The sequence below is a fragment of the Colius striatus genome, chromosome Z, assembly GCF_028858725.1.
Source record: "Colius striatus isolate bColStr4 chromosome Z, bColStr4.1.hap1, whole genome shotgun sequence".
Taxonomy (NCBI): Eukaryota; Metazoa; Chordata; class Aves; order Coliiformes; family Coliidae; genus Colius; species Colius striatus.
In genome coordinates, this window is record NC_084790.1 from 3,651,404 (window position 1) to 3,673,639 (window position 22,236).

The following is a 22,236-nucleotide window of genomic DNA, read 5'->3' on the forward strand; positions in this document are numbered from 1 at the left end:
AACACCGACCATTCTATGATTCCTACATGGCAGCAGCCTGACATGCTTCCTCTGGGACTTCTCTAGTTCATGATACACCACCACCTTCCCATCTCTTAGTGCCGCCAGCCTGAGGGCCACAGCCTGCTCCCCTTCAACAAGAGCCACCATTGTTTTATCACCGTGCTGCACACTTCACACAAACAAAAGCTTCCCCAGCACTGCCAGACAGCTGTTCAGCTGTCTTTCTCGCCTGCCCTTACGGGATTTATTCGGGCCTGGACACTACCCTACGGCGCTTCTCCCAGCGCCTCAGGCCGCCGCCGCGCGCTCCCTCAGGGGCAAAAAGGCGCCAAACGGCCCCTCGCCCGCTTGTTCTCGGCCGCAGATTCGTCACCGAGAGACTCCACTGCCGCTTCTCCCGGCCGGGCTGCTCCTCCCGACCGGACCGTTCTCGTCACGCTGCCCACAGCTGGACTGCTGCCCAGCTCCCGGCAGCGCCGGCTCCCACCGCAGAACGGGACACGGGTTTGTCTCTCTGTGGAAAGTGCTGACAGGAAAGTGAAGGCAGGCACCTTCGCGCCGGCACCATCCCCTTGCTGTTGCGGGGCGAAAGGAACGAGGTGGGTACCGCGCACGGAGAGTCTGGGACGAAAGCAGCGCGTCCCGCACCAGGCCTCGGGAGCGCCGGTAACGCGCGCCCCGGGCGGGCCGGAGCCCCCTTCGCGGTAATGGCGGGGAGGGGCCACACTCTGCGCGTAGGGCTCAGGTCGCCTTTGCCCTCAGCGTCCCGCAGTTTCGCCACCACTCCTCCCAGCCTCCGCCTGCCCCGGAGGGGTCTGGGCAAAGCCTCGGCCCGCCGCGGACTCGAGAGTGAGCAAGGCAGAGAAACCACCTTCCCCTTAAAAACAGCCCAGGTGGCGCGGGGCGGAGGTGCCGTGTGGAAAGTGCGGGGCAGAGCGCGCAGGCGCTGTCCTCGCTGCCGCCGCGGCCTGCTGGGGAACAAAGGGAGCGCGGTCGGCGCTGGAGTGGGTGAGTCGGGGTCCGAGCGGCTGTTCGGGACGGCCCGCACGTACTGGCCCGGCCCGGCCCGGCTTGGCTGCTGTGGGACGGGCGGGCTCAGGGACACGCCGCGGCTCGGGGAGTTGTGTAGCTGGAGAGAGGCAGCGAGTGCAGGCCTCGGCCCAGGCCCCCGCCCAGGCCCGCTTCCCGTCAGTGCTCTCTGAGGCGGGGGGTTGGATAAGGGTCTGCTGCGCACGGAAAGGGGATGGGGGTGTGTAAGTGTTTGTCTCTGTCTGCCGGGGGCCAGCGATGCTGGAGCGTCGTCCGCTGCCCTCTGCCCGGCTTTGGCCGCAGTCCCTGTTCAAGCTCCGAGCAGCTGGGAGAGGTCGAGTGAACTAGAAGTGAAGTACGGTATTAATGGAGAATTTAAAACTGCAACTGCGGTGGAATTATTTGAAGAGAAGGGCCGAGAACTATATTACCCTTTGTATTGTATTTTCCATACCCACTGATGGCCTGGTTGCTAAAAGGTTAAGCACGTTCACGTGCCATGGCCTGCGGTGCTGCTGCTGTCTTCAGGGGTTGTTCTTTTTATACCTTGATACGATTTAATTTGGTCATTTATCCAGTAGTACCATTTTTCTGAAAGTTGCTGTAAAATAATGGGCTGTATTTGTTTTGGTTTTTTTATGGGTAAAAAGAAAAATGACCCTTAAAATCAGTAATACAAAGATGACAACCAGAGTGTAACTTCACAGTTATTTAAGGCCATATTCCTTGGAAAGTACGTTCACTTTTCAGAGAGGTTACACCTCAGTTTTTAGAAACTCTTTTAACTTTATTTCCAAATTGGCAGGCTTTTTGGTAATCAGTGGTAACTATGGTAATTAAAGTTTTGAAGATTTTGGGGAGGCAAAGTTGTAGTACTTAATAGCATGATATTCTTTTGTCTTTCAGAAGTACAAATATAATGTCAGGTGGCTGACAATTTGCCTATCAAAATGTCAAGTAAGTTTTCAGATTTTTCTTCCTTTAACTGGGTGAATTAAAGATCTGGTTTGGCAGAACCTGTTTGTGAGATACTCCTATTATTCCCTACATTATGAGAAACGATATCTGCTCATTTCTGGCCAGACTCTTGACTCTTGGCCTTAAATCTTGCTGTGGCTGATTTCTGGCCTTTTTTTTTTGTTTTATAGGAAATACAAATATCACTCACCTCTTCTCCTAAGTCCTGTTTGACTGCATTTTTGCATACCTTCTTTTTAATTAATGTGACTATGGATGGATTTCATGTTCTTCAGTCTTATGCCTAAGTCAAAGGCTAGCAATGTAGCAATGATGTGGTCTTACATTCTTTTTTTTTCCTTTCTCTCTTTCTCTTGTGTTCTTTGCTTTACGATCTGTAGTGGCAAAACGCAAAAGTCTTTGAGAGTAGGATTTCTGTCTTGTTTTTGTAATTAGCCTGAAAATGTTTGCCACAGCAGATGCCTTATAAAGAAACTGTTCAAATTTCCAAGAAAACAAAAAATGCTTACATTTATATCTTAACAGAAAGGCCATCTTATGCCCCACCTCCTACCCCAGCTCCTGCAACCGTAAGTATAGTGATTTTTTTCTCATTAACACAGAGCTGGTTATACAGCCTTTAATTACTTACCAGAACGATAATTCTGGAGTTGCATCACGTTCCTGTATTGGAAACACGAATCAGTTGTGTTCCGTTATAAATACGATACACATAGTTTAAATGAATCTCATTATTTTAAAGCGGTTTGTAAAAGAGAAGCTGAATAAACTTGTTGGACCTTTAAGGCCGGGTCCTGCAGCTTAATTTTCTGTTAGCAACCGGTTGGTCTGAAATGGTTCACAGCAGGTTGCCACAGTATACTAGAACATTTAAGAACGAACTGATATGTCTGATCCCAGAACTTCCCAGTTGTGCCCAAATCATGGGCAAACAGTGCAGGATTTCTTCATGTTTGGTTTGTACCTGCCTGATTTCCAATGGACTGCAGGACTGCTCTGTTACACTAGGTCAGAATAATGAAGCACTCGTGATGCCATCCTTGTGCAAGTTTCTTGAAGTCAATATAATTTTGGAGCCTGTAGCACAAGAAATAGTTTACTTTCTAGTACAGTGGTATGAAATGACTCTGAGGGGAAACACCAACAGTAGCTTTGAATCATGTCCAGTGGGATTCACACATGTGTGTAAAGGTACTGAAATACCAGTATGCTGTGATCAGGAAAGTTTTTGAAAGCAAATGCACCTCTTCTGTAGTGTTCAAGTCCAAATAGCCTGCATTTTAGGAGTAACATGCTCGCAGGAGAAAATACAAATACTTTGTTCAGAAGAATGAGCAAAGATGCTACACTGAAGGGGTTGGTTTTTTTACCAAAGAAAATTTGAGAGCTATCATTCAGTAGAGTGTCCCTGACCTCTGCATCTGGGATGGGAACTGCAGGATGGGGTTTAGATTAAATGTGACCCTTCAAGTTTATTGTGCCATACTTTACAGTTTAAAAGAGGCTTGGAAAATTCATATAATGTGTAAGTTGTGTTCTTACAAATTTACATAAATAAAACTTTACTTGTGTAGTTTGTTCGGAGTTTTCCTTTTTGCACACCACTTAAATAGCTTTGTGCCAGTATTAGAAGGAACATGACAGCATCCACTCTTACAGCTGGATTCCTGCATCGAGACCTGTGCATATACATCCATGATTCCTTTGGGATGCAGCACGGACACAGATGGTGTTAAATGGTGTATATTGATGTGGTACATTCTTTAGTCAAATTAAAAGTCTTTGGAAGGGTACACGAAACACGTTTCAAAACTGCTGCTGGTGATGTGCGTTACTGGTCCTTCCAGCATCTTCTGGTTTACTTATAGTTTATACAGTCCTTGAGGTGATAGTTTGTGCTAAGTCATTAAAGTAGACATGTAACCTTGCTTGTTCTTCCACAGCCAGTTCCAGTTACTGCAGTCAACAAAATACCAGTAGTTCTCATAAGTGCAGTATTACAGCTGAAGTAAAAACTCTCCATGGTAGAGTTTTTACAAGGTAGTTCCCTTGTAACATTTCAATCCTGTCTTGCAGAAATAAAGGCTCAAGCAGACAGAGATTACCATTTTCATCTGATTTTTGTTGAAGAGGTGTAGTTCCACATATTCAAAACCTGTTGCTGTGGTAATACAGAAAACTAGAGTAAAGTGACATCTTATGCAGTGGTGAACGTGTGTGTCAGGATCACAAGCACACAGATTGAGTAAACGTCAACTGCTGTGGCTGAGCTCTAAAAGTCTGGCAATAAAGTATATGTTTGAAGGCTGACTGTTAAAGGATAATTTTACTCTCCGTTTGTACCTATAGAAACAAACCAACCACAGTGTGTCTACTTGAAGACCTCACAGTATAGTTTAGCTTATAGATTATATCTGTCCAGTGTCTTTATTTGTCATACCTGGGTTCTTGGAGTCTTGAACCTATCCGTAGAATTTTTTGCAACTAATGTAGAATGGACTCAGTCCCTTTAAAATACTGTTGGAATATGTTTCTTGTAAGGGTCAAAGTGCTAGTAACAAGTGGGACACTGTATAAATAACCCTTACGTGTCCTAGGAACGTGACAGGAGTCATGAATCCTAGTAGAATTACAGAACCACCACAGTTGGGACTTGGTCACAGTTGCTGTTGAAGAATGAAACCAGTTTTTTGCAACAAAATTTGATTGTGAAGTGGGGGATCATGGAAAAAGGCAGGAGAGACATGTACGTGAGGAGGGAAGTAGTGAGCTTTCTGATACTCGACTGTACATAGATGATGGGTAAGAAGAAACGAGTTTTTCCTCTACATTACTGAGGTGAGAACAAATTGATCCACTTTCAAGAACAAAGGACGATGTGTTGATTTAACTGCTTAAATTGTTTTGGATTCAGTGACCTGTTAAGACTAGTTTGCAGTTTTTAACCTGTAGATCTTATTGCAGTGGTTCCTCGGCTCTGCCAGTCTGCAGCTTGCTTCATAACAGGAGGGTATCTGTGAATTGTCATCTCTCCCAGCTGTCTGATCCCAGTTCCTCAAAATATCTAAATTTTGCCAAGCACCAGGGAAGCCTTCAGATACTGGTAGTGGTGCACAGATGGTGCTTTGAGAGATTTCCTTTTCCCTGTCTGTTGATAGTATACTGTTTGTCAGAAAGGCAGAACGATGGGAAGGAAAGCAGGCAGGGATTTTCATTTATGTAGTAAATGTTGATACTGCCCCATTACTGTGTGCTGTGTTGTTTTGTAAGCTTTAATATAAGAGTCTTTCTGAATTACTTGGTGGCTTATGTTGGAAAGTTTTATCAGCCGTTAGATGGATTTGTAGTATACTTGTTTAAATGAGCTACACTTCATAGAAGCGAAATCACCAGCTTCAGACAGAAATTTGTAGTGGCACATTTGCTTAAAACTCCTGTTTCCATCGTAGGTTTATTCTGGAGTAAGTTTTGTGTGTTGAGATGATACCAACTGCTACACCTCATTTGCTTGTTTAAATTCTGGTTGCTTTTGCATGCCATATTGCAGTTCATTTTCATTTCTGTGTTTTCCTCGTTTGAGCTCATTTCTCATTCGTGTTTTTGTCTCATTTGTTTCCATCAGCAAATGCCCAGCACACCAGGGTTTGTGGGATACAATCCATACAGCCATCTGGCCTACAACAACTACAGGCTGGGAGGGAACCCGGGCACCAACAGCCGGGTCACGGTAGGAGAATCAACTATTACATCATCCGGCAAACAACAGGAATTGACCAGAAATGGCTTTAGAGTTAGGTTCTTCTGAGTCTTGGCTGTTGCCACTCCTGTATAAACACTAAAAAAAACCCAGAAAATTACTTCTTATTCCCCACCCCTACCCCTCTTCCCTTTCACTCTGAGACCTTTTGCAGGAAAATGGACTTCTACTCAGCAGAGTTAAAATGTGGTAACGGTGTATGATGTAGAACTCCAAAAAGACAGACTTTGTGGTCTTCAGTGACCACTGCATGCTTAGGGGAAAAGTTCTACAGTGTGGGTTACAAATTTTTGGAGGGAGGGAACTGCTCATTTTCTGGAGGTTTATTGGCACAAAAATAAGGACATTTTGCAAACTGGAGGTAGTGGATAGCAGCTGCATCATACTGTTGAGCCATGCAAGAGATGCAAGCCTCTATGGGCTTTATTCTAAGTCTGATAATATTAACTGCAAAGTCCCAAGTTCAGACATTTTTTTTTCCCAACAAAAGTGTGATGAGAATAAAATGGAATCAAGTCAGTGTGTGGGAAATGGATGTTAGATTCATTTTTTGTGGAGTTAAAGCGAGATGGAGTCAAGTGATGAAAGAGGTGACAGCTGCTTTCACACACAGGTAAACTTCTGAGCACTGAATGCAGTTAGGAAACCAAAATAGGCTGTGAAAGTGTAACATTTTCACAACTAAAATGAGAAATGGAGAAAATCCTTGATTTTGAAGTTTCTGTAATTCTCATAACGTCAAGGTTTTTCTTGTAAAACTTTTTGCCTCAAAACATCTGTTTAGTTTGGAATGTGATTGAGAAGTCTCTCAAGGAACAAATATTTGGGGCTTTTAAAGAAGTGTGCTCTTATGCCTCTCTTATACAAACCTTCTTTCAATCTTTGTCTGTGAAGTTCACCTGGTTTGTTAAAACGTTTATAGAAAAGACCGTCCCTACAAGCTGGAACTTGACGGAACGTCCTGTCTGAACATAGACCTTTTTTTCCTTATACAAAAATCAAGTTAGGCTCTGTCTGAGAACTTCCATTGTTTTCTGTATGTCATAAGCATATGCAGCCTTCTCTGCCATGCATATATCAATATATGTATGGTGTCTTTAAACTCCTGTTAATTCAAAAGCATTAAACAGTTTCCGTTAATGTTTTTCAAACCCATCTGTATGTGTATATCTGTATACATTTTGGTAATGCATATACCTCATGTACATTATTTATACACAGTTCTGTATGCATTGTTTCACAGAGCTCCATAAATTCAGCAAAAGAAAGCAGCAAGAGGAAAAATTTGAAAGCTGAATACTAAACATGAGCCTTCTTGCCCAGACACAAGTATTTGCTTGTCTAAGGCCTTAGTCCTGAAACTGCTTTATATTTTTGTGAAAACACTCCCACTTAATGGTAACTGCTCACTTGTGTAAGTGCTTGAAGAGTGGAGGTTTTCAGGTCCTGTGGTTGATAGGGACTGTAATGGTGCTGCACTGTTTTAGGAGAAAACCCTCTCGGTGTTGTAGGTTGAGGGGACAAGAGGGGATGCAACAGCTTTCCATCAGCAAGAGTTAGTGCTCGGTGTCCTCTTGTTTAGTACAAGCAATTTGCTTGACAGTGTCCAAACCTAAACGAAGATCAGAGCACAGATATTAAGGTTAATTTGGACAATTAAGTATAGCTCGGCTACAAATGGTGCACACATCTACAGATCAGTTATATAGGGTTGGGTTTTATTAGTTTAATTGCCTCCAAATCACCACTGACACATTTAGCAGATAAATATCGCTGTAATGATATGAAAATGTCTGTATGACCTTAAACTTTCTCCTTTTTTTCCACCTGTACGATGGCCACATTAAGTTTGTCAAAACAGGTAAAATAAAACACCCATCAGAAGCAAGAAAACCTGCTGGGATTGATATTTCTCTGTGAATTTCTAAGCTGTGTGTTTCAGTTTTAAGAATGTGGAGCCCTTTTCAAGATTTACCTAATTACTACCCTGTAAACCTGCAGAGAAAAGGACAAAGTTAAGTTGGAAAAACATTACTGTGAGGACCAGTTGTAGTTAGTACCTGGGGTTTTTTGGTGGTGTTGCTTGCTCCTCTGCGTGGGTGTATATGGTTTGTTCTTTAACTGCACAAGAATGACTGTTTTCCAAAATGAGTGTGTGTAGAAACTGTTCAGTGATCACATTAATGAATTGATTTATCCAATTCTCTTATAGGCTTCATCTGGTATTACCATTCCAAAGCCCCCCAAACCCCCAGACAAGCCCCTGATGCCATACATGAGGTACAGCCGGAAGGTGGGTATACAATGCCACACAAGTAGTGATAAAAATTCAGTGTTTGTGTGTGCTAACAATTAATTGCTATGATCTTAGTTTCCAGCTTCTAAACTCTTACTTCTAACAGCCTGCACATTCTTTTAAGGGAATTGTAAAGTACAGATGCATTGCCCTTCAGAATAAAGGCAGCAGTAGTCTGTCCATACATTTGCCAGTTTCTGGGGGGAAAAGTTTTCTCTAAAATGATAATTACTACCACTGTCTCTGCTGACAAGGATCCACCCTGCCACATTCAGAAGTTCCTGTGACTTACTGACAGAACCTTTTAATATAAAGGAGATATTCCTTGCGGTATACTGGGCTTGGTACAGTGCTGTAGCTGGACTGAAGAGTAGCAATGAGTGGACTTTGCATGTTCTCCTTCACCAACCTAGCCTGTGGCAACGTTTGCTTCGCTATTCTGTGAACTGTTTGACAGAAAGTAGGAGAGAGACTCTTCAAAAGAGTCTGGAATCTGATGGGGCATAGGGAGGGCATGTCAGCCTGTCTGAAGCGGGTGAGCCAGAACGAATTTCTTCCACTTCTGGTAAAGTATCTTTACCAGCATGTCTGTCTTAGACAAAAAACCATCAACACAAAAAAAAAAGACAAGTGGCACAGCAAGAAATAACACTGGCAGCTCTCCTCTTTGGTGGTTGGTTTTTCTTTTTTTCCCTGTAAAGTTAGAAACTTTTTTTGGTGGAGTCAGAACTTGTTGGAACTCAAATTGATCAGCAAGACTGAAAAATATTTTGCAATGTTGCATTCTGATGTGAAAAGCTCAGTGCTCTTTATCGTAATCTACTGCTGGATGTGGTTACTCAGTAGCGTTTTTTTTTTCCCAGAGATGCAGCGATGTGCATTTAAGAAGAGAATAAAGAGGGTTAAAGGCAATATTCTCATGAAAACAAAGCCATTTCAGCAATTGCCTGTTTCAGTAGATGGCTTCCTGCTGACTTCCTGCCCCAGAGAATAATCGAGATAGTTTAGCCAGACTCGTTCCTAACTTAATCCTGTTTTTCATGGTGATTCCAGAAAGAACACTGAGATGACAATATAAAATGTTTAATTTGGAAGTATTTAGATATCATTAGTAAAGCTCCAGCTGTTTCTGTTAAGGTCTGGGACCAAGTGAAGGCGTCCAATCCTGATTTGAAGTTATGGGAAATTGGCAAGATTATTGGAGGAATGTGGCGAGATCTCACTGATGAAGAGAAGCAAGAGTATTTGAATGAATATGAAGCTGAAAAGGTAAATGGAAGAAATCTGGGATGTTTATTACAGCTGATTCTTCTAGGAACTGGTCTGAGAAGAAAAATTCATCTTTCCCATGCAGTGGTGTATGAGGCGTTCACGAGACCCCTCTGTGTAACTTAAGTGGAAGTATGTCCTGACACGTCTTATAGAGGTTTTCTTTAAGTAACCGTACATCAACTGTGACTGGTCTGTTTTTAGACCTAATTCAAAATGAAGTATTTATAATTGAGTGTCAAATTTCTTTTTAATTGTTTAATGAACAGGTTTGATTGTACAACATCAGTGTTGAAAAGATTGTCTCAACACCAAAACCCTCTTTCAAAACTGGTGCTCTGCAACTACTGCCGTTGCTGTGAACGTGTTTGTAAAAGACTTCCAGTCACGTGGGTTTTCGTGGTGTAAATTGGTGTAACTCCTTACTGTGGTGTAGTGTTTTGTTTCTTCATAGAAAAATGCTACCACTCTTAGGGTTTTCTTGTGGTTTTGCTTTGTTTCTATTGCTCTTAATGACAGAAGTTGACAGCTGCCTCATGTCTTAAGTTGCTAAGTGCTGAGGACCATTACAAGACTGCTGTGGTCCTAAGGTACAAAGGGAAAACGGTCCAGCTGCTGTGTTGTGCTTAAACCCTGTAGGCATCCGAGGCTGTGTGTAACCTGGTCAAATCTAAGCTGTTTTTATTCCAAGTCAATAGGGGAAGTATTTCAGAGCTGGATGCTCTTAGTTGGGGAAAAAAACATTATCAAGGAATTCTATTTTTTAACTTGGCAACGATGTTTAGATTGTAAGCTCCTTGGGGCAGGGGCCATCTCGTTTATATTTTTACAGTGCCAAGGTAGAAGGATTCCAGCCAGAAGGAATACAAGACATTTAGGTACTTCTAATGATGCTGTAGATGATATTTCATTTTTCATTGGAAATATCTTAAATCACTGTGCAAATCTAGACTTGGCAAGTTTGAAAAGTGAGGTCAAAAGAAGCAATTCAAAGGGAAAAATACTTCAAAGGAAGGTGAAAATAGTGATGCAGTCCTGCTGCCAGGAGGAGAAAGTAGTGTGGTTACAGCATTTTGTATCATCCCAGTGCAGGGATGGATCAAAGAGCGGGAAAATCGTGCATTATTTTGCAAGCAGGTTCATGATGTATTGAAATAAGGAAAGAAAAGGAAAAAGTAAGAACTCTAGATAATTACTGAGGCTATTTTAACTTTTTTTTTTAGTCTTACCAGAGTTCATCTGACCACAGATGCCTCGTTCTGAGGTATTTGATTCTTAAGTCTGAAAAAACAAAGCTGTTGTTACAACTTCTCAGGTGTTAAAACTGAAATATGCCTAAAAGCCCAAGGTAGTGTTTTTAAAGCATGAAGGACTATAGAAATAGTTCTAATTTCTAGAAAGAAAGGCTGAGAGAATGTGGTCACTTGTACATCAGCCAGAGGATCCAGAATAGCTTTTGTCTGTGTGACCATGATTTGGGTTGTGCAGACTGCAGTTATGACAAGTCTGAAATCGTCCAATGGTGCAATCAAACGATATTGGTCACGTTTCAGATAGAGTACAATGAGTCCATGAAGGCCTACCATAACTCTCCTGCATACCTTGCCTACATCAACGCAAAAAGTCGTGCTGAGGCTGCTCTGGAAGAAGAGAGCCGACAGAGGCAGTCGCGCATGGAGAAGGGTGAACCTTACATGAGCATACAGCCAGCAGAAGATCCAGATGGTAAGCAGGCACATTCAGTGAGAAGGTCTCATTACTGTCTGACAATGACCAGCGTGCAACTTTCATAAGCCTTAACATGACTTCCTTTCTCTTGGGGTGCCTGATCTTCATCCTCACGTTTTATTTCATGCAGCTAACAGCTGACTTTTGTCTTGGCTGCAAAAACTCAGGTGGCAAGCCAGTGGCAAAAAAAGTCTTCCAACCCTTCTTAATTATGTGTGAAGTAGTGTTTACATTCAAAACAAATAAGTCTGCTTAAAGCTCTGTAATGGCTTTAATACATGCATTATAAAAGGCTTCGACACCTGGCTTAATCCGGCTTGAATGGAATTGTGTTTTGTTACCAGAAGCACATAATTCTGACAGGCAGAGCTCTGGTACAGTGAAGAACACCTGAACTTTGAAGGCATTCAACAACTGTCATTTGGAATTATTTAGAAAATAAGCTGACAGGTTGATGAGACAATTCAGAAAGTTTATTTGACTGCAAGGAAGTGCACCCCACCCAGTGGGAAAACTCCAGCTCAATCACCTCATGCCTACTGCTAAATTCATGACCAAATAACTTGTTGAAACCTGAGGGTGAAAAATGTACTCAGTTACACCCTTTTTTTTTCTCCTTCCCCCTTGTAAAAGCACACCCTTGAGAGAAAGCTCATGACTAACAGCACTTTCCTTAGTGTGAGGTAACTGCAGAATTTATGTAAATAGTTGGCATTTTGGGCAAATTCTGCTCTCTGCTGCCTGGGCCAGGTAGCCAGGATGAGCTGCTCTGAGCCCCGAGTTGCATTTGTTCACATCTGGCACAAAAGAGCAAGGTGTTTTCTGTGACACAAACATTGCTTCTGTCCCATTCTGCATGTCACTGAGATCAAGAACTTTTAGCATAAAACGAATCTTATACAGAGGACAGTGGCACAACTCAGAGACGAATTTGCTTCCTACTTCTTCGCCTTGTACAGCTCTGTTAGCCTTCCCACCATCAGGTCCCTCAGTGAGAAGTGTTATCACTTTGAAATAAAGGAGATGGGACCTTTGATTAGAGTTACCTTCTTTGGTGATATTTTCTGGCATGGTAGGTGGGGATTCCCCTTACGATTCCCGTGACTAGTCAGAGAGTAGCCTGTGTTAGAAAAGCTTTCTGTTTAACAAATTCAACTTCTAGACTTTTCCACATGCCATCCTTGTGGAAGATAACTCATATTTGCTGCTTAACTGATTTTCAAACTTGGCTGAAGATGAATTACACTTACAGGAGTTTACTCTGAGTTTGTTTGCTCACCAGTACTAAATGCTGTTTAATTACAGTGCTTTAAATTCTAATTAGTCTGACTTGGTTTTTTGAGTCCATTTTGTAGGTCGGTTCTTGATACGTAAACTGCAGCCTGGGTTCTGGTTTTTATGTTGAAAGGCTTTGCCTGCTTTCCTTGGGAGAAATACAGATGAAAAATAGACTAGTGCCTTCCATGGCCTGGAAGCTTTTGAGTGCTGCTGGATGCAGGAAACCAACATTATTGTGTTTTGTAGAATCAAACTGAATTTTACTTCTAAAATGAGCACCTAGTACAATCCATAATGCTGTAGCTCATGTTAAATTCTGTGACTAGGTTAAAATTCTCAGCTTTCACCCTCTTGCCATAAATTGGAAGCTGTTTTAATTTGATCAAAGAGAAGAAAAAAGATATCCTTGACCTGAAATGTTCCTAAGTCTTTGTAGCTGCATGTCAAGTGAGACAGTTTAGTTCCTGTTGGGTTTCCTTTCTTATAAGGAGACCAGCACCTGACCTATGTACTTCTGTGCTTTTGCTCCTGAAGTGTGTATTTTTCCCCAGTAACTGTTCTTTCGAGAACTGCATTTACTAAAATTAACAAATGATTGATTACACTTAATACATCACTGTGAATTTTCAGCAGTGTATAAACATGTCACTGTTTTATGCTTTCATTCCTCTGTGTTTCAAAAAATAAGTCTTTGGTCTGTGCTACAGAGCTTATTTATAGAGGAGTCACTCTCCTCTTTGCACTTTTGCACTGGATTTTGTCCTGGTTACAAGATTAATCGGAAATGTGGGGTTTTTAATGTACTAATAGTGTCTCTGCAAATGTGGGAAGTAACACAGTGAATAAGCAGGTCAGTCCAATGTGGCTGATGCATGTGAAATCAGCTGTTACAGCCATGCCAATGTCACAATGGTGCTCTATCCTCACGGTGCCTTTTTCCTTATAACCACTAACTAAAACCAAAACGAAGCACCCCAGCACCAGTCACTGTCACACTAACAAACGTAGCCCACCCAGTGACGTGGGTACGGTGGCTCTGGGCTGGGCACTGGTTTTTCAGTTGCACTGAAACGTCTCGTTGCAGATTATGACGATGGCTTTTCCATGAAGCACACGGCCACGGCCCGTTTCCAGAGAAACCACCGGCTCATCAGCGAGATCCTGAGCGAGAGCGTGGTGCCCGATGTCCGCTCCGTCGTCACAACAGCTCGCATGCAGGTTCTGAAGCGCCAGGTTCAGTCCTTAATGGTTCATCAGGTAAAGATCAATTCTGTGAAGGCAGCTAAAATGTAATGGTGTCGGGCTGGACTCCAAGTCTCGGATCATTTGATCATCTACATGACTGTTCTTGTTGGGAGTCGATGTTCTGTACACTTGAAGAGCTAATCTCTTGGGGCTTTTGGGGAGTTGCAAGACACGAGATTTCACCCTTTCTGCTGTTCTGTTATTGAGAGTCGTGTTAAACTGTTTAAAAGGTGGATGTCACGGGGATGGGGCAGCACTGTTTTTCTGTTGTCTTCAGTGACAAGGGGTAATGGACAAAAGCTGCAACACAGTTCCACTTAAACATAAGGAAAAACTTTCCTGTACGGGTGAGAGAGCCCTGGCACAGGCTGCCCAGGAAGGGTGTGGAGTCTCCTTCTTGGGAGGTCTTCCTGTGTCATCTGGTCTAGCTGCTTTAGCAGGGGGGTTGGACTGGATGATCTCTACAGTTCCAACCCCTACTATTTCTGTGAAATATTAATTCCATAGCTCTTCATATTACACATCACCCTCTGCAGGTATTTGAAGTCTTCTGTTCAACAGGTATTGGTGGAGTTGTGGCTTTCGGGAAACTTAATGACTCATAATCTTGTTTGTAACTGTTCTTTATACAGTAAATCCTCCCTATTTTAACCTTTTCCTAAGAAAACTTAAATGCTCACAAGGAAATCTTGTGAGGTCACACTTGAAGGTTTCACCGAACTTTGACTGGGCATATGCCTGTGTTTTGCAAACATCCATGTCAACAAATAACCTCATCAGTGTACATGTAGGCAAAGAAAGCAGCCCAGAATTAGAGATTTGGTGCCTTTTTTTAATAAACAAAAGAAGATTGGGGGGAGGGGCATATCCCTCTCTTCCTTTTGATTTTTCTGGCTTGGAGAGAATGTAATTGATGTAGTATGTGTGGATATGTACCTGTGGAATGTGAAACACAAAAGATTTGGTGCTGGAAGATTCACATCAAGCATATATGGCTTTTCATTTACAGTACACCTATCCAGTCCTGACCTATGGCAGAGACCCAGTTAGTGCTCATCACTTTCAATATGAACCTCATAGCTATTGGGTATTGGATCAAGGAAGGCATAAGTGTCCTATGTTACATGGGTGTGCTTTGAAAATACTGCTCTGAATGTTCTTGTATGTAGCTGTAAGTGTCCAGTTCTTCAGCTGACTGCACAGTAAACTTCTTATCACTTGTTTCATTCCCAGCGTAAACTAGAAGCTGAGCTGCTGCAGATTGAAGAGCGTCACCAGGAAAAGAAGAGGAAGTTTTTGGAAAGCACAGAATCCTTCAACAATGAGCTTAAAAGGGTACAACTCTCACTTTTCTCCCCGTAACTCTGAGCAATCTGGCAGTTATCGACTTGTACAAGCACTCTCCTGCTGCTGCCCAGCTCTGTGTTCAGTTCTGTGTCGTTACACAAGTGGCGACCACAGTGTCCTGCTGTGGGATGGCAGCACACAGTGTTTGCAGCACTTTAAGGGGTGACATTCAGCCCAAACAGTTTAGAAGTGCCTTCAGGCTAGACAGGCTGAGTTCACAAAAGAGCAGCTCAGGGAAGGTGGCCTGAAGCCACAGTGGAGAATGTGCTGCTCTGTCCTTGGCAGCCCAAATAACAAGGTTTCAGTTGTTTATTCATCCCCTTTTTTGTTGCTGTTGTCAATACACTTGTATCTCCCTCCTTGCTTACTGGTGTTTTTAATACAAACTATCAACTCAAAAGAACTATGCTTCGTGTGGAAATACTGAACTCACCACTGGGTTTTACTGATATTTTGTTTTCCAGTCTTAATCGAGGTAGTAAAGGCACCTGTCCTTTTTTTTTTTAACTGCTAGTTATGCAGCTTGAAGGTGGAAGTGGATATGGAAAAAATTGCAGCTGAAATTGCTCAAGCTGAGGAACAGGCTCGCAAGAGGCAGGAGGAAAGGGAAAAAGAAGCTGCTGAGCAAGCTGAGCGCAGTCAAAATACTGCAGCAGCTGAGGAAGAACAGGCAGCTAACAAGATAGAGGAGAAGAAAGAAGAGGAGAGTGCACCAATGGAGACAGGTAACTGCATTTGAAGACCAGCTGCAGGATCCCTGAAGGATCAATGTTAAGGTATCTCTGTGGAGGGCTGGCTTAGCCAGGAGTGCCTTGGAGTTTTGCTGTTGGGGAAAAAAGGCTTCAGAAGAGCTGCATTCCAAAGAGTGAACTTCAGCTTGGTGAGCAGAAGTGTTTGTGTTCTTCTCATTAAATTGCTCCTTTTTAAAAGAGGAGGGGGTAAGATGCCACACAGCTCTACAAAATGTTTTGTGTGTAATGAACCCAAGGAGGAGAAAATGCACTCTGAACCTAACTCACCTTTTAGACATTGGTGAGCCAGGAGCAACTGAGTGCTCTTGTCTCAGTGTCAGGATCTAGCAGGCATGACAAAACATCTCTTTTTTTTCTTTCCATCCTGCCCTTACAAGCTGATTTTCCAGCTTTTTCTTGTATTCTGTACAATGACATTAGAAAACAGGACTGTATTTCAAGTATCTCAGCGAGCCACTGCTGTAAGGAAGTGGGCATGAGGGAAGAGGAACCAAGGAGTTTGAATCCTGTTGCTTCTGGTTTAACAAGGCACTTGGGTTTCACGTGGCCAGACTTCTGAGGTTGGGCAGCTGCCCATGAGTCAGGGCCACGTACCTCCTGGGCACAGAGGGGTCTTTCAGAGCTCTGCTTGTCACTGCACGTTCTAACTGACAGGAATAATCATGGTTTCTGTTCCCTCTCTAAATTCTAATGGCGCAAATAAATGTATTGGCATGTAAATGACAATGAGATATGTCTTATTACAGAAGAGGCTCAGCCAGAAGAGAGTGCAGAAAACCAGCAGAATGGTGAAGAAGGAACATCTACCCCAGATGATAAGGAGAGTGGCCAAGAAGGGGTTGACAGCACCGCGGAGGAGGGAACCAGTGATAGCAACACTGGCTCAGAGAGCAACAGCGCGACAGTTGAAGAGCCTCCTGCAGACCCCATCACTGAGGATGCTGAGAAGAAGGAGTAAACGTTGGCTCGTTTCACGTGTCTCTTTGGAACGAAATTCTGTTTTGATTTCAAACTGTGTTGCGCGGCTTTTGTATCTTCCCTGCCTGCATCTCTTCTCTCCAGAGGCTGCTGGGGTTTAATAACAGTGTCAGTGGTCAGCACAGCAGCTTCAGGGGGCCTTTAGAGGCAAAAGCTACTTTAAAAAAGACAGAAAATGAAACCTTGTGTTGTCTAAACAGCTGTTAGAGTTTAGAGAGGTACTGCCTGTTCCTTGGGGGTTCTCCCCTAAAAGATAGTGTTGGGTTTGGGGTTTTTGTTAGAGACTTCTTCCTTTCTTTTACTTCATGGCCACAGTGAAAATGTTGTCGTGCTGAAAGGCCTTTGTTTGTTTGTGGTTGTGCAGAGGTGCAGCCCTGCTCTGCTGGGGCACCCCAGCCTGCCCTTCCCAGGGGACCTGCTCAGCCCCACATGTGAGGCTGAGATGGGGTGAGTGGTTCTTTGCAGAAATGCACTGAGGCACCCTAAAGTCAATGTTTAACAAAGGCACGATGCCTCTACTGGGTGTAACAGAGCATTTCCTTCAGCTAACAGATCCAACCACCTCCTCAGCAGCCTCACACACTCACACCACTCCTGCAGTCCCTGCCAGCACGGCCATCCACCGCAGCGGCACAGGTCTGCCCTTGTCCAGAAAGCTTTCAGCTGGTGTGTGTGCTGCCCCAGGACAAGGCTGAGAGGCTTCATCCTGGGAGAGGGTTGGTGTAACCTTAGCCTTCCCTGTTAGCTGTTCCACAGTGATAGAAACTTGCTGGTGTTTTGACACATGTTTCAGGACATCCATCTCCAAACAACTCAGCATAGCCCTGAAGTCAGTCACACATCTTTAGGGCTGGGTTTTTTTTCTGTGGTTCAGGATTCTTTCAATAACAATCTGTTTTTCTTTACCATTTAAGTCCTTTCTTTGCTATGACGATATTACTGGTGTGACGTCAGCCAGACAGGGTGAAGTACAGAGCAGGGGAGCATCTGTGACATCAATGTTTCCTGAGCAGACGGTTGCTAATATGGCGCAAATGGTAAAGAGGAGTCATTCGGCTTGCCATGAGCTTTGAAAACCTCTGGGAATTCTACAAATGTACTGAAAATGCCCCATTTTACCCTAAATATGCAGGTGCCCTAAACCACACTTCCAACAAAAGAGACAAGCTGTTCCATGACATTACAACTCTTGACATATGAATATGCTTCAATAAACCAGCGTGGGTATATGAAATAGTGGGGATAGCAGAGAGTAATGGGGTTTTAAGTCCTTTTGGTCTTTTGTTGTTGTTGTTGTTGTTTTAAATGGGCTAAAAAGAATAAAATCCAACACATTTGGTTTTTTAAAGCTCAGAGTTGTCTGGTTCTTGTTTTAAGGTAATGCCTGTTTCATTTGTTTCATTTCGGGTTTGCATCAGCCCCAAGGAGAGTGAAAACATGGAAAACGTGACTGTCATGAAAACGTGACTGAAATGTGCTATGTACAGAATGTTACACTCCAAAGCACTTGAAACACACGAGAAAGCTGCTGAGTTGCTTTAGGCTTTTGTTTAAACGTCAGCTGTGTCTAGAAGGCTCTCTGATGGTGGCTGTTGGCTTCAAAATCCAACAAGTGGGATCATTTGTGGAGAGAATCACAGAATGGTGGGGGTTGGAAGGGACCTTTAGAGATCATCTACTCCAACCTCCCTGCAGAAGCAGGTTCACCTAGATCAGGTCACACAGGAACATGTCCAGGAGGGTCTTGAAGCCCTCCAAGGAAGGAGCCTTCACAACCCCTCTGGGCAGCCTGTGCCAGGGCTCCCTCACCTGAACAGTGAAATAGTTTTTTCTTATGTTTAAGTAATACAAGTATTAGTGAACTCATAGCCTCTTTGTCAGCTTTTAACCACCCCACCCTTCCAACTGTCAGATAGCATTTCTATGTTACTTTATACCAAGTAAAGTTTCCTACCTGAAGGGCTGAGAGGTAGGAAGTGGCAGAAGGTACCACACTTGCAGAATACAAGAGGAAGATGCAGTTGTGGTCTGAATAGTATCTGAAGCCTGTTGTTTCTATCAGCTGCTGGATGTTCTCACTGAGTTCACCAGATTCCCTGAGCTGCTCTGGGCCTTTATTTCTGTTTGTGATTAAATCAGGCCCTGCCTTGCATGCACACACATAAATCTCATGTACATATTAAATGGCTTCTTCAGAGACTCTGCCTCGCAGTTCACAATGTCACTTTGTGCCCCAAGAAAGTGAGACGTTGGCAGTTGATAAGTGGAAGTTCCTCATTCCAACGCTGGTTCTTCTGTGAAACAGTGTAATTTAGGATAATTCTAGAGAATTAATAGAAATCCTTACAGTAACGTTCAGACTAAGCCCCCAGACGTGTGCCAGATTCTGCACCATCCTTTCCCCAGTGGGCAGTCTGACCGTGCCCGTTCGGATGCTGACAGGGAACAGGGATATGAACAATCCCATCAGCTCCTACAGACAGCTGCAGCTTGCTCAAGCCCAGTAACATGCTGTTACCTACAGCAACTGCTGCTGCCATGGCTGTTGCAAAACAGAGTAGAGATGAGGAAGAAAGAGGAGTCACCAATGGCAGCCTTCCTGTGATGAGCACAGGCAGACAACCAGCCTTTTGCTCACCCTTCAAGGAAAAGCAGGAGTGCCAATACCAATGTGGTTTTTGACAAAGACGGATGCAAAATCACTCTGCCCTGGTGAGGCCTCATCTGGAGCCCTGTGTCCCAGTTCTGAGCTCCCCATCTCAGGAGGGACAGGGAACTGCTGGAGAGAGGCCAGCACAGGGCCACCAAGATGATCAGGGGACTGGAGCATGTTCCTGATGAGGAAAGGCTGTGGGCCCTGGGCTGTTTAGTCTGGAGGAGACAGGGGGGACCTCATCAGCACTTTTAAGTACCTAAAGGGTGGGTGTCAGGAGGATGAGCTGACACTTTTTTCTGTAGAGTCCAGTGACAGAACAAAGGGTGAGGGACATAAACGGGAACACAGGAAGTTCCACTGCAAAACAATGAGAAATTTCATTGCTATTTAGGTGAGGGAGCCCTGGCCCAGGCTGCCCAGGGAGGGTGTGGAGGCTCCTTCTCAGGAGGTTTCCAAACCTGGACACGTTCCTGTGCCCCTTGATGGAGCATAACCTGCTTTAGCAGGGGGCTGGGCTGGAGGAGCTCTGAAGGGCCCTTCCAGCCCCCAGCACTCTGGCATTCTGTGATTCTATGAAAACAATCCCCTTATGAGGAACAGAAACCACGACTGCTCCTTAATTTGGGGTTTAAAAAACTGAAGCAGTGAAACCTGCTGAAAAATTAAGTTTAAATTCAAACTTTTGGTTCCTTGAGAGAGTGGGCAAAAGCTGTTCTTGCCATTACATTTAAGCATGTGCAGCTGTATCCAGTAAACTGCAGTTTAGGAGCTTCTATTTCCAGCAATTAAAGGAATTGCTTTTAGAAAAAATACATCTTGAGGCAGTTAGGAGAAGGGGGAGTTACCCAGTGACCCACTTTGGGTTTGTTTCATCACAAACTGTGCCAAAAAGCCAGTAGTTAAGAGAGGAGGAGGAGGGTTATTTGTTCCATTAACTCTAGTCAGAGGAAGCTCACAAAAAATAACAGGCCCTGGATGAACTACAACACGTGAAAAATTCAGATGTGCATGTACCTAGATGTTCTATTGCTTTGGGTTAAAAACAAACCAGTGTAGCAGACATCGGGTAGATCCTCGTTTCATGGAGTAAAGGAGTTCTTGCCAATAATGAGACACTTTCCAAACTGAAGGCAAAACTCAGAAAAGACCATACAGCCTGTCCTGTGCAGAGAGACCTGAGCTGTCACTTGTCAGAAAGCCTCTCCCCAAGCTGCACCAGTGTTTTATCTGGAGTGCAAGAACAGCTGGGCCGTGGATGCCAGCACAGAGTGCAGCCCTCTTGCTCTCCTCTCCTCTCCTCTCCTACTCAAGCACAGATGCTTCTGCCTAAAAACTCTGTGTGCCCATTAACTGATCCCATGGTCTGGCCTCTTCTCATGTATGCAACAACTCCGAGGCAAGGCCCGAGTGGATTTATTTGCCTTCAGTTTCAGCCTGATTGGTTGCTCAGACAACTCGTTTGCAGAAGCCATGGTGTGACTGACTTTCACTGAGAAACCAGGAGCCCCTGTGTTGAAATTGCAAGGGGTTCTTTGTGAGAAATCACATTGCCCTAACTATGGAAGCCCATAAAGAAATCAAGGCTCTGGCCTGTACATTTGAAGTTTTAGTTACCACGTTGCTTTCTCAGAAAGGCAATTCAGATTGAAAAGAACAAATGGGATCACTCAGCTCTGTGCTGTTCCCTTAACTCCATCCTGGGGTCTGTTAGTGCTCCAGGTCATGCAGAAACTAACGGCAGAGGGGTTCTTGTCAGCTGAGCTCCTTAAAGCACTGTGATCATAGAGATTGCTTTACACCTTAAGCTAAACATCTGAATGATTGTTGCTGCCAACAGAAAGCTGCTAGTTCCTGAAGTGATACCAACTGCTGCCAGGACTGGGAGCCTGACCACACAGGGGCTTGGGCGGAACCGGTGGGTGCAGGAGCAGGAGGCTCCACACCTCCAGGGCTGCTAAAGCAGGTTGGGCAACAGCTTTAATCTGTGCCACAGCCTTGGGTTCTGAAGGTCTGTGCTTTTCATCTGCTACATATTCTCTAGATGTATGTAAATAACAGTAATTATTGGCAAAGACAGGGTGTGTTGCAGCTATGGGTGTGCACCCAAATGAGTAGGTATCATCTTCAAGGGTAGAAGAACTTATCTACGCAAGTGAAAAAACCCCTGAACAAATGCCCAGTGGGCAGTGTTTGCACGGTGACCAGCCCTGTGGAGCCTTGCAGAGGTGCCCACAAAGGCCACAAGCATCAGGGACTGGGTGCAAGAGAGGGATCCCCTCAAGGGCCCAGCCCCATGAGCAACTTGGTTCCTTTGCTGTACTCCTGCCACACACAGCCTTCTATCAGCCCTGCTGCTCCCTGTGCCACAGCTGGGACCAGGAGCCTGGTGGCTGCTAATCAGCTCAATCTGAGCTGCTATGAACCGCCTCTGCAGCAGCCTGGAGCTCCCAAGGAGCCAGCACACCAACGTGGGGTCCTCAGCAGGACCTGAAAGCCTCCCACGAGGAAGATGGAACAGATAAAGCCCACCAGCTTGTTGTGTTGTTGCTGCTGGGCTCATTGGAGTTACCTCTCTGCTTCCTGTGGCCTTGTTTTAGCAAGTGGGTGCTAGCTCCTGGACCTCTGGGGCTCTTTCTTCCTTGGTGTTCCACCAGCTTATCCTGTGGGGAGGTAGATGCAGGTGCAGGCTGGTGACTTGGGGCGGTGTGGAGATGGCAGAAGGGGCCTGTGCTGCTGAAGACAGCGTCCCCTTGAGGGGGGTGAGCTGTGTCCCAGGAGGTGCCTGAGAGCTGACAAGTCTTTCACACCCACGGTGAGACTGACAAGGAAGTGAAGAGGCAAATCCAAACCATTGCATCACGGCGGGGGAGTTGTTTGCTTTGGTTTGTTTTTCTCTTAGAGAAAAAAAAAAAAAGGACTT

General features: G+C 44.3%; 1 protein-coding gene across 2 annotated transcripts; it reads left to right on the forward strand.

The window, feature by feature from the left end:
* Window positions 1-498: 498 nt before the first annotated feature.
* Window positions 499-18,008, forward strand: SMARCE1 (SWI/SNF related, matrix associated, actin dependent regulator of chromatin, subfamily e, member 1). 2 transcript variants are annotated; one of them, XM_062019151.1, is made up of 11 exons: window positions 499-602; window positions 1,939-1,989; window positions 2,536-2,579; window positions 5,633-5,737; window positions 7,980-8,060; window positions 9,201-9,332; window positions 10,886-11,057; window positions 13,423-13,595; window positions 14,817-14,918; window positions 15,445-15,655; window positions 16,429-18,008. In XM_062019151.1, exons 2-11 carry the CDS (start codon window positions 1,983-1,985, stop codon window positions 16,638-16,640), a joined length of 1,239 nt encoding a protein of 412 aa, XP_061875135.1. In that variant the 5' UTR covers window positions 499-602; window positions 1,939-1,982; the 3' UTR covers window positions 16,641-18,008. The 2 variants fall into 2 exon arrangements, with proteins under 2 accessions (XP_061875135.1, XP_061875134.1); XM_062019150.1 differs by lacking the exon at window positions 499-602 and adding an exon at window positions 918-1,011.
* Window positions 18,009-22,236: the final 4,228 nt, after the last annotated feature.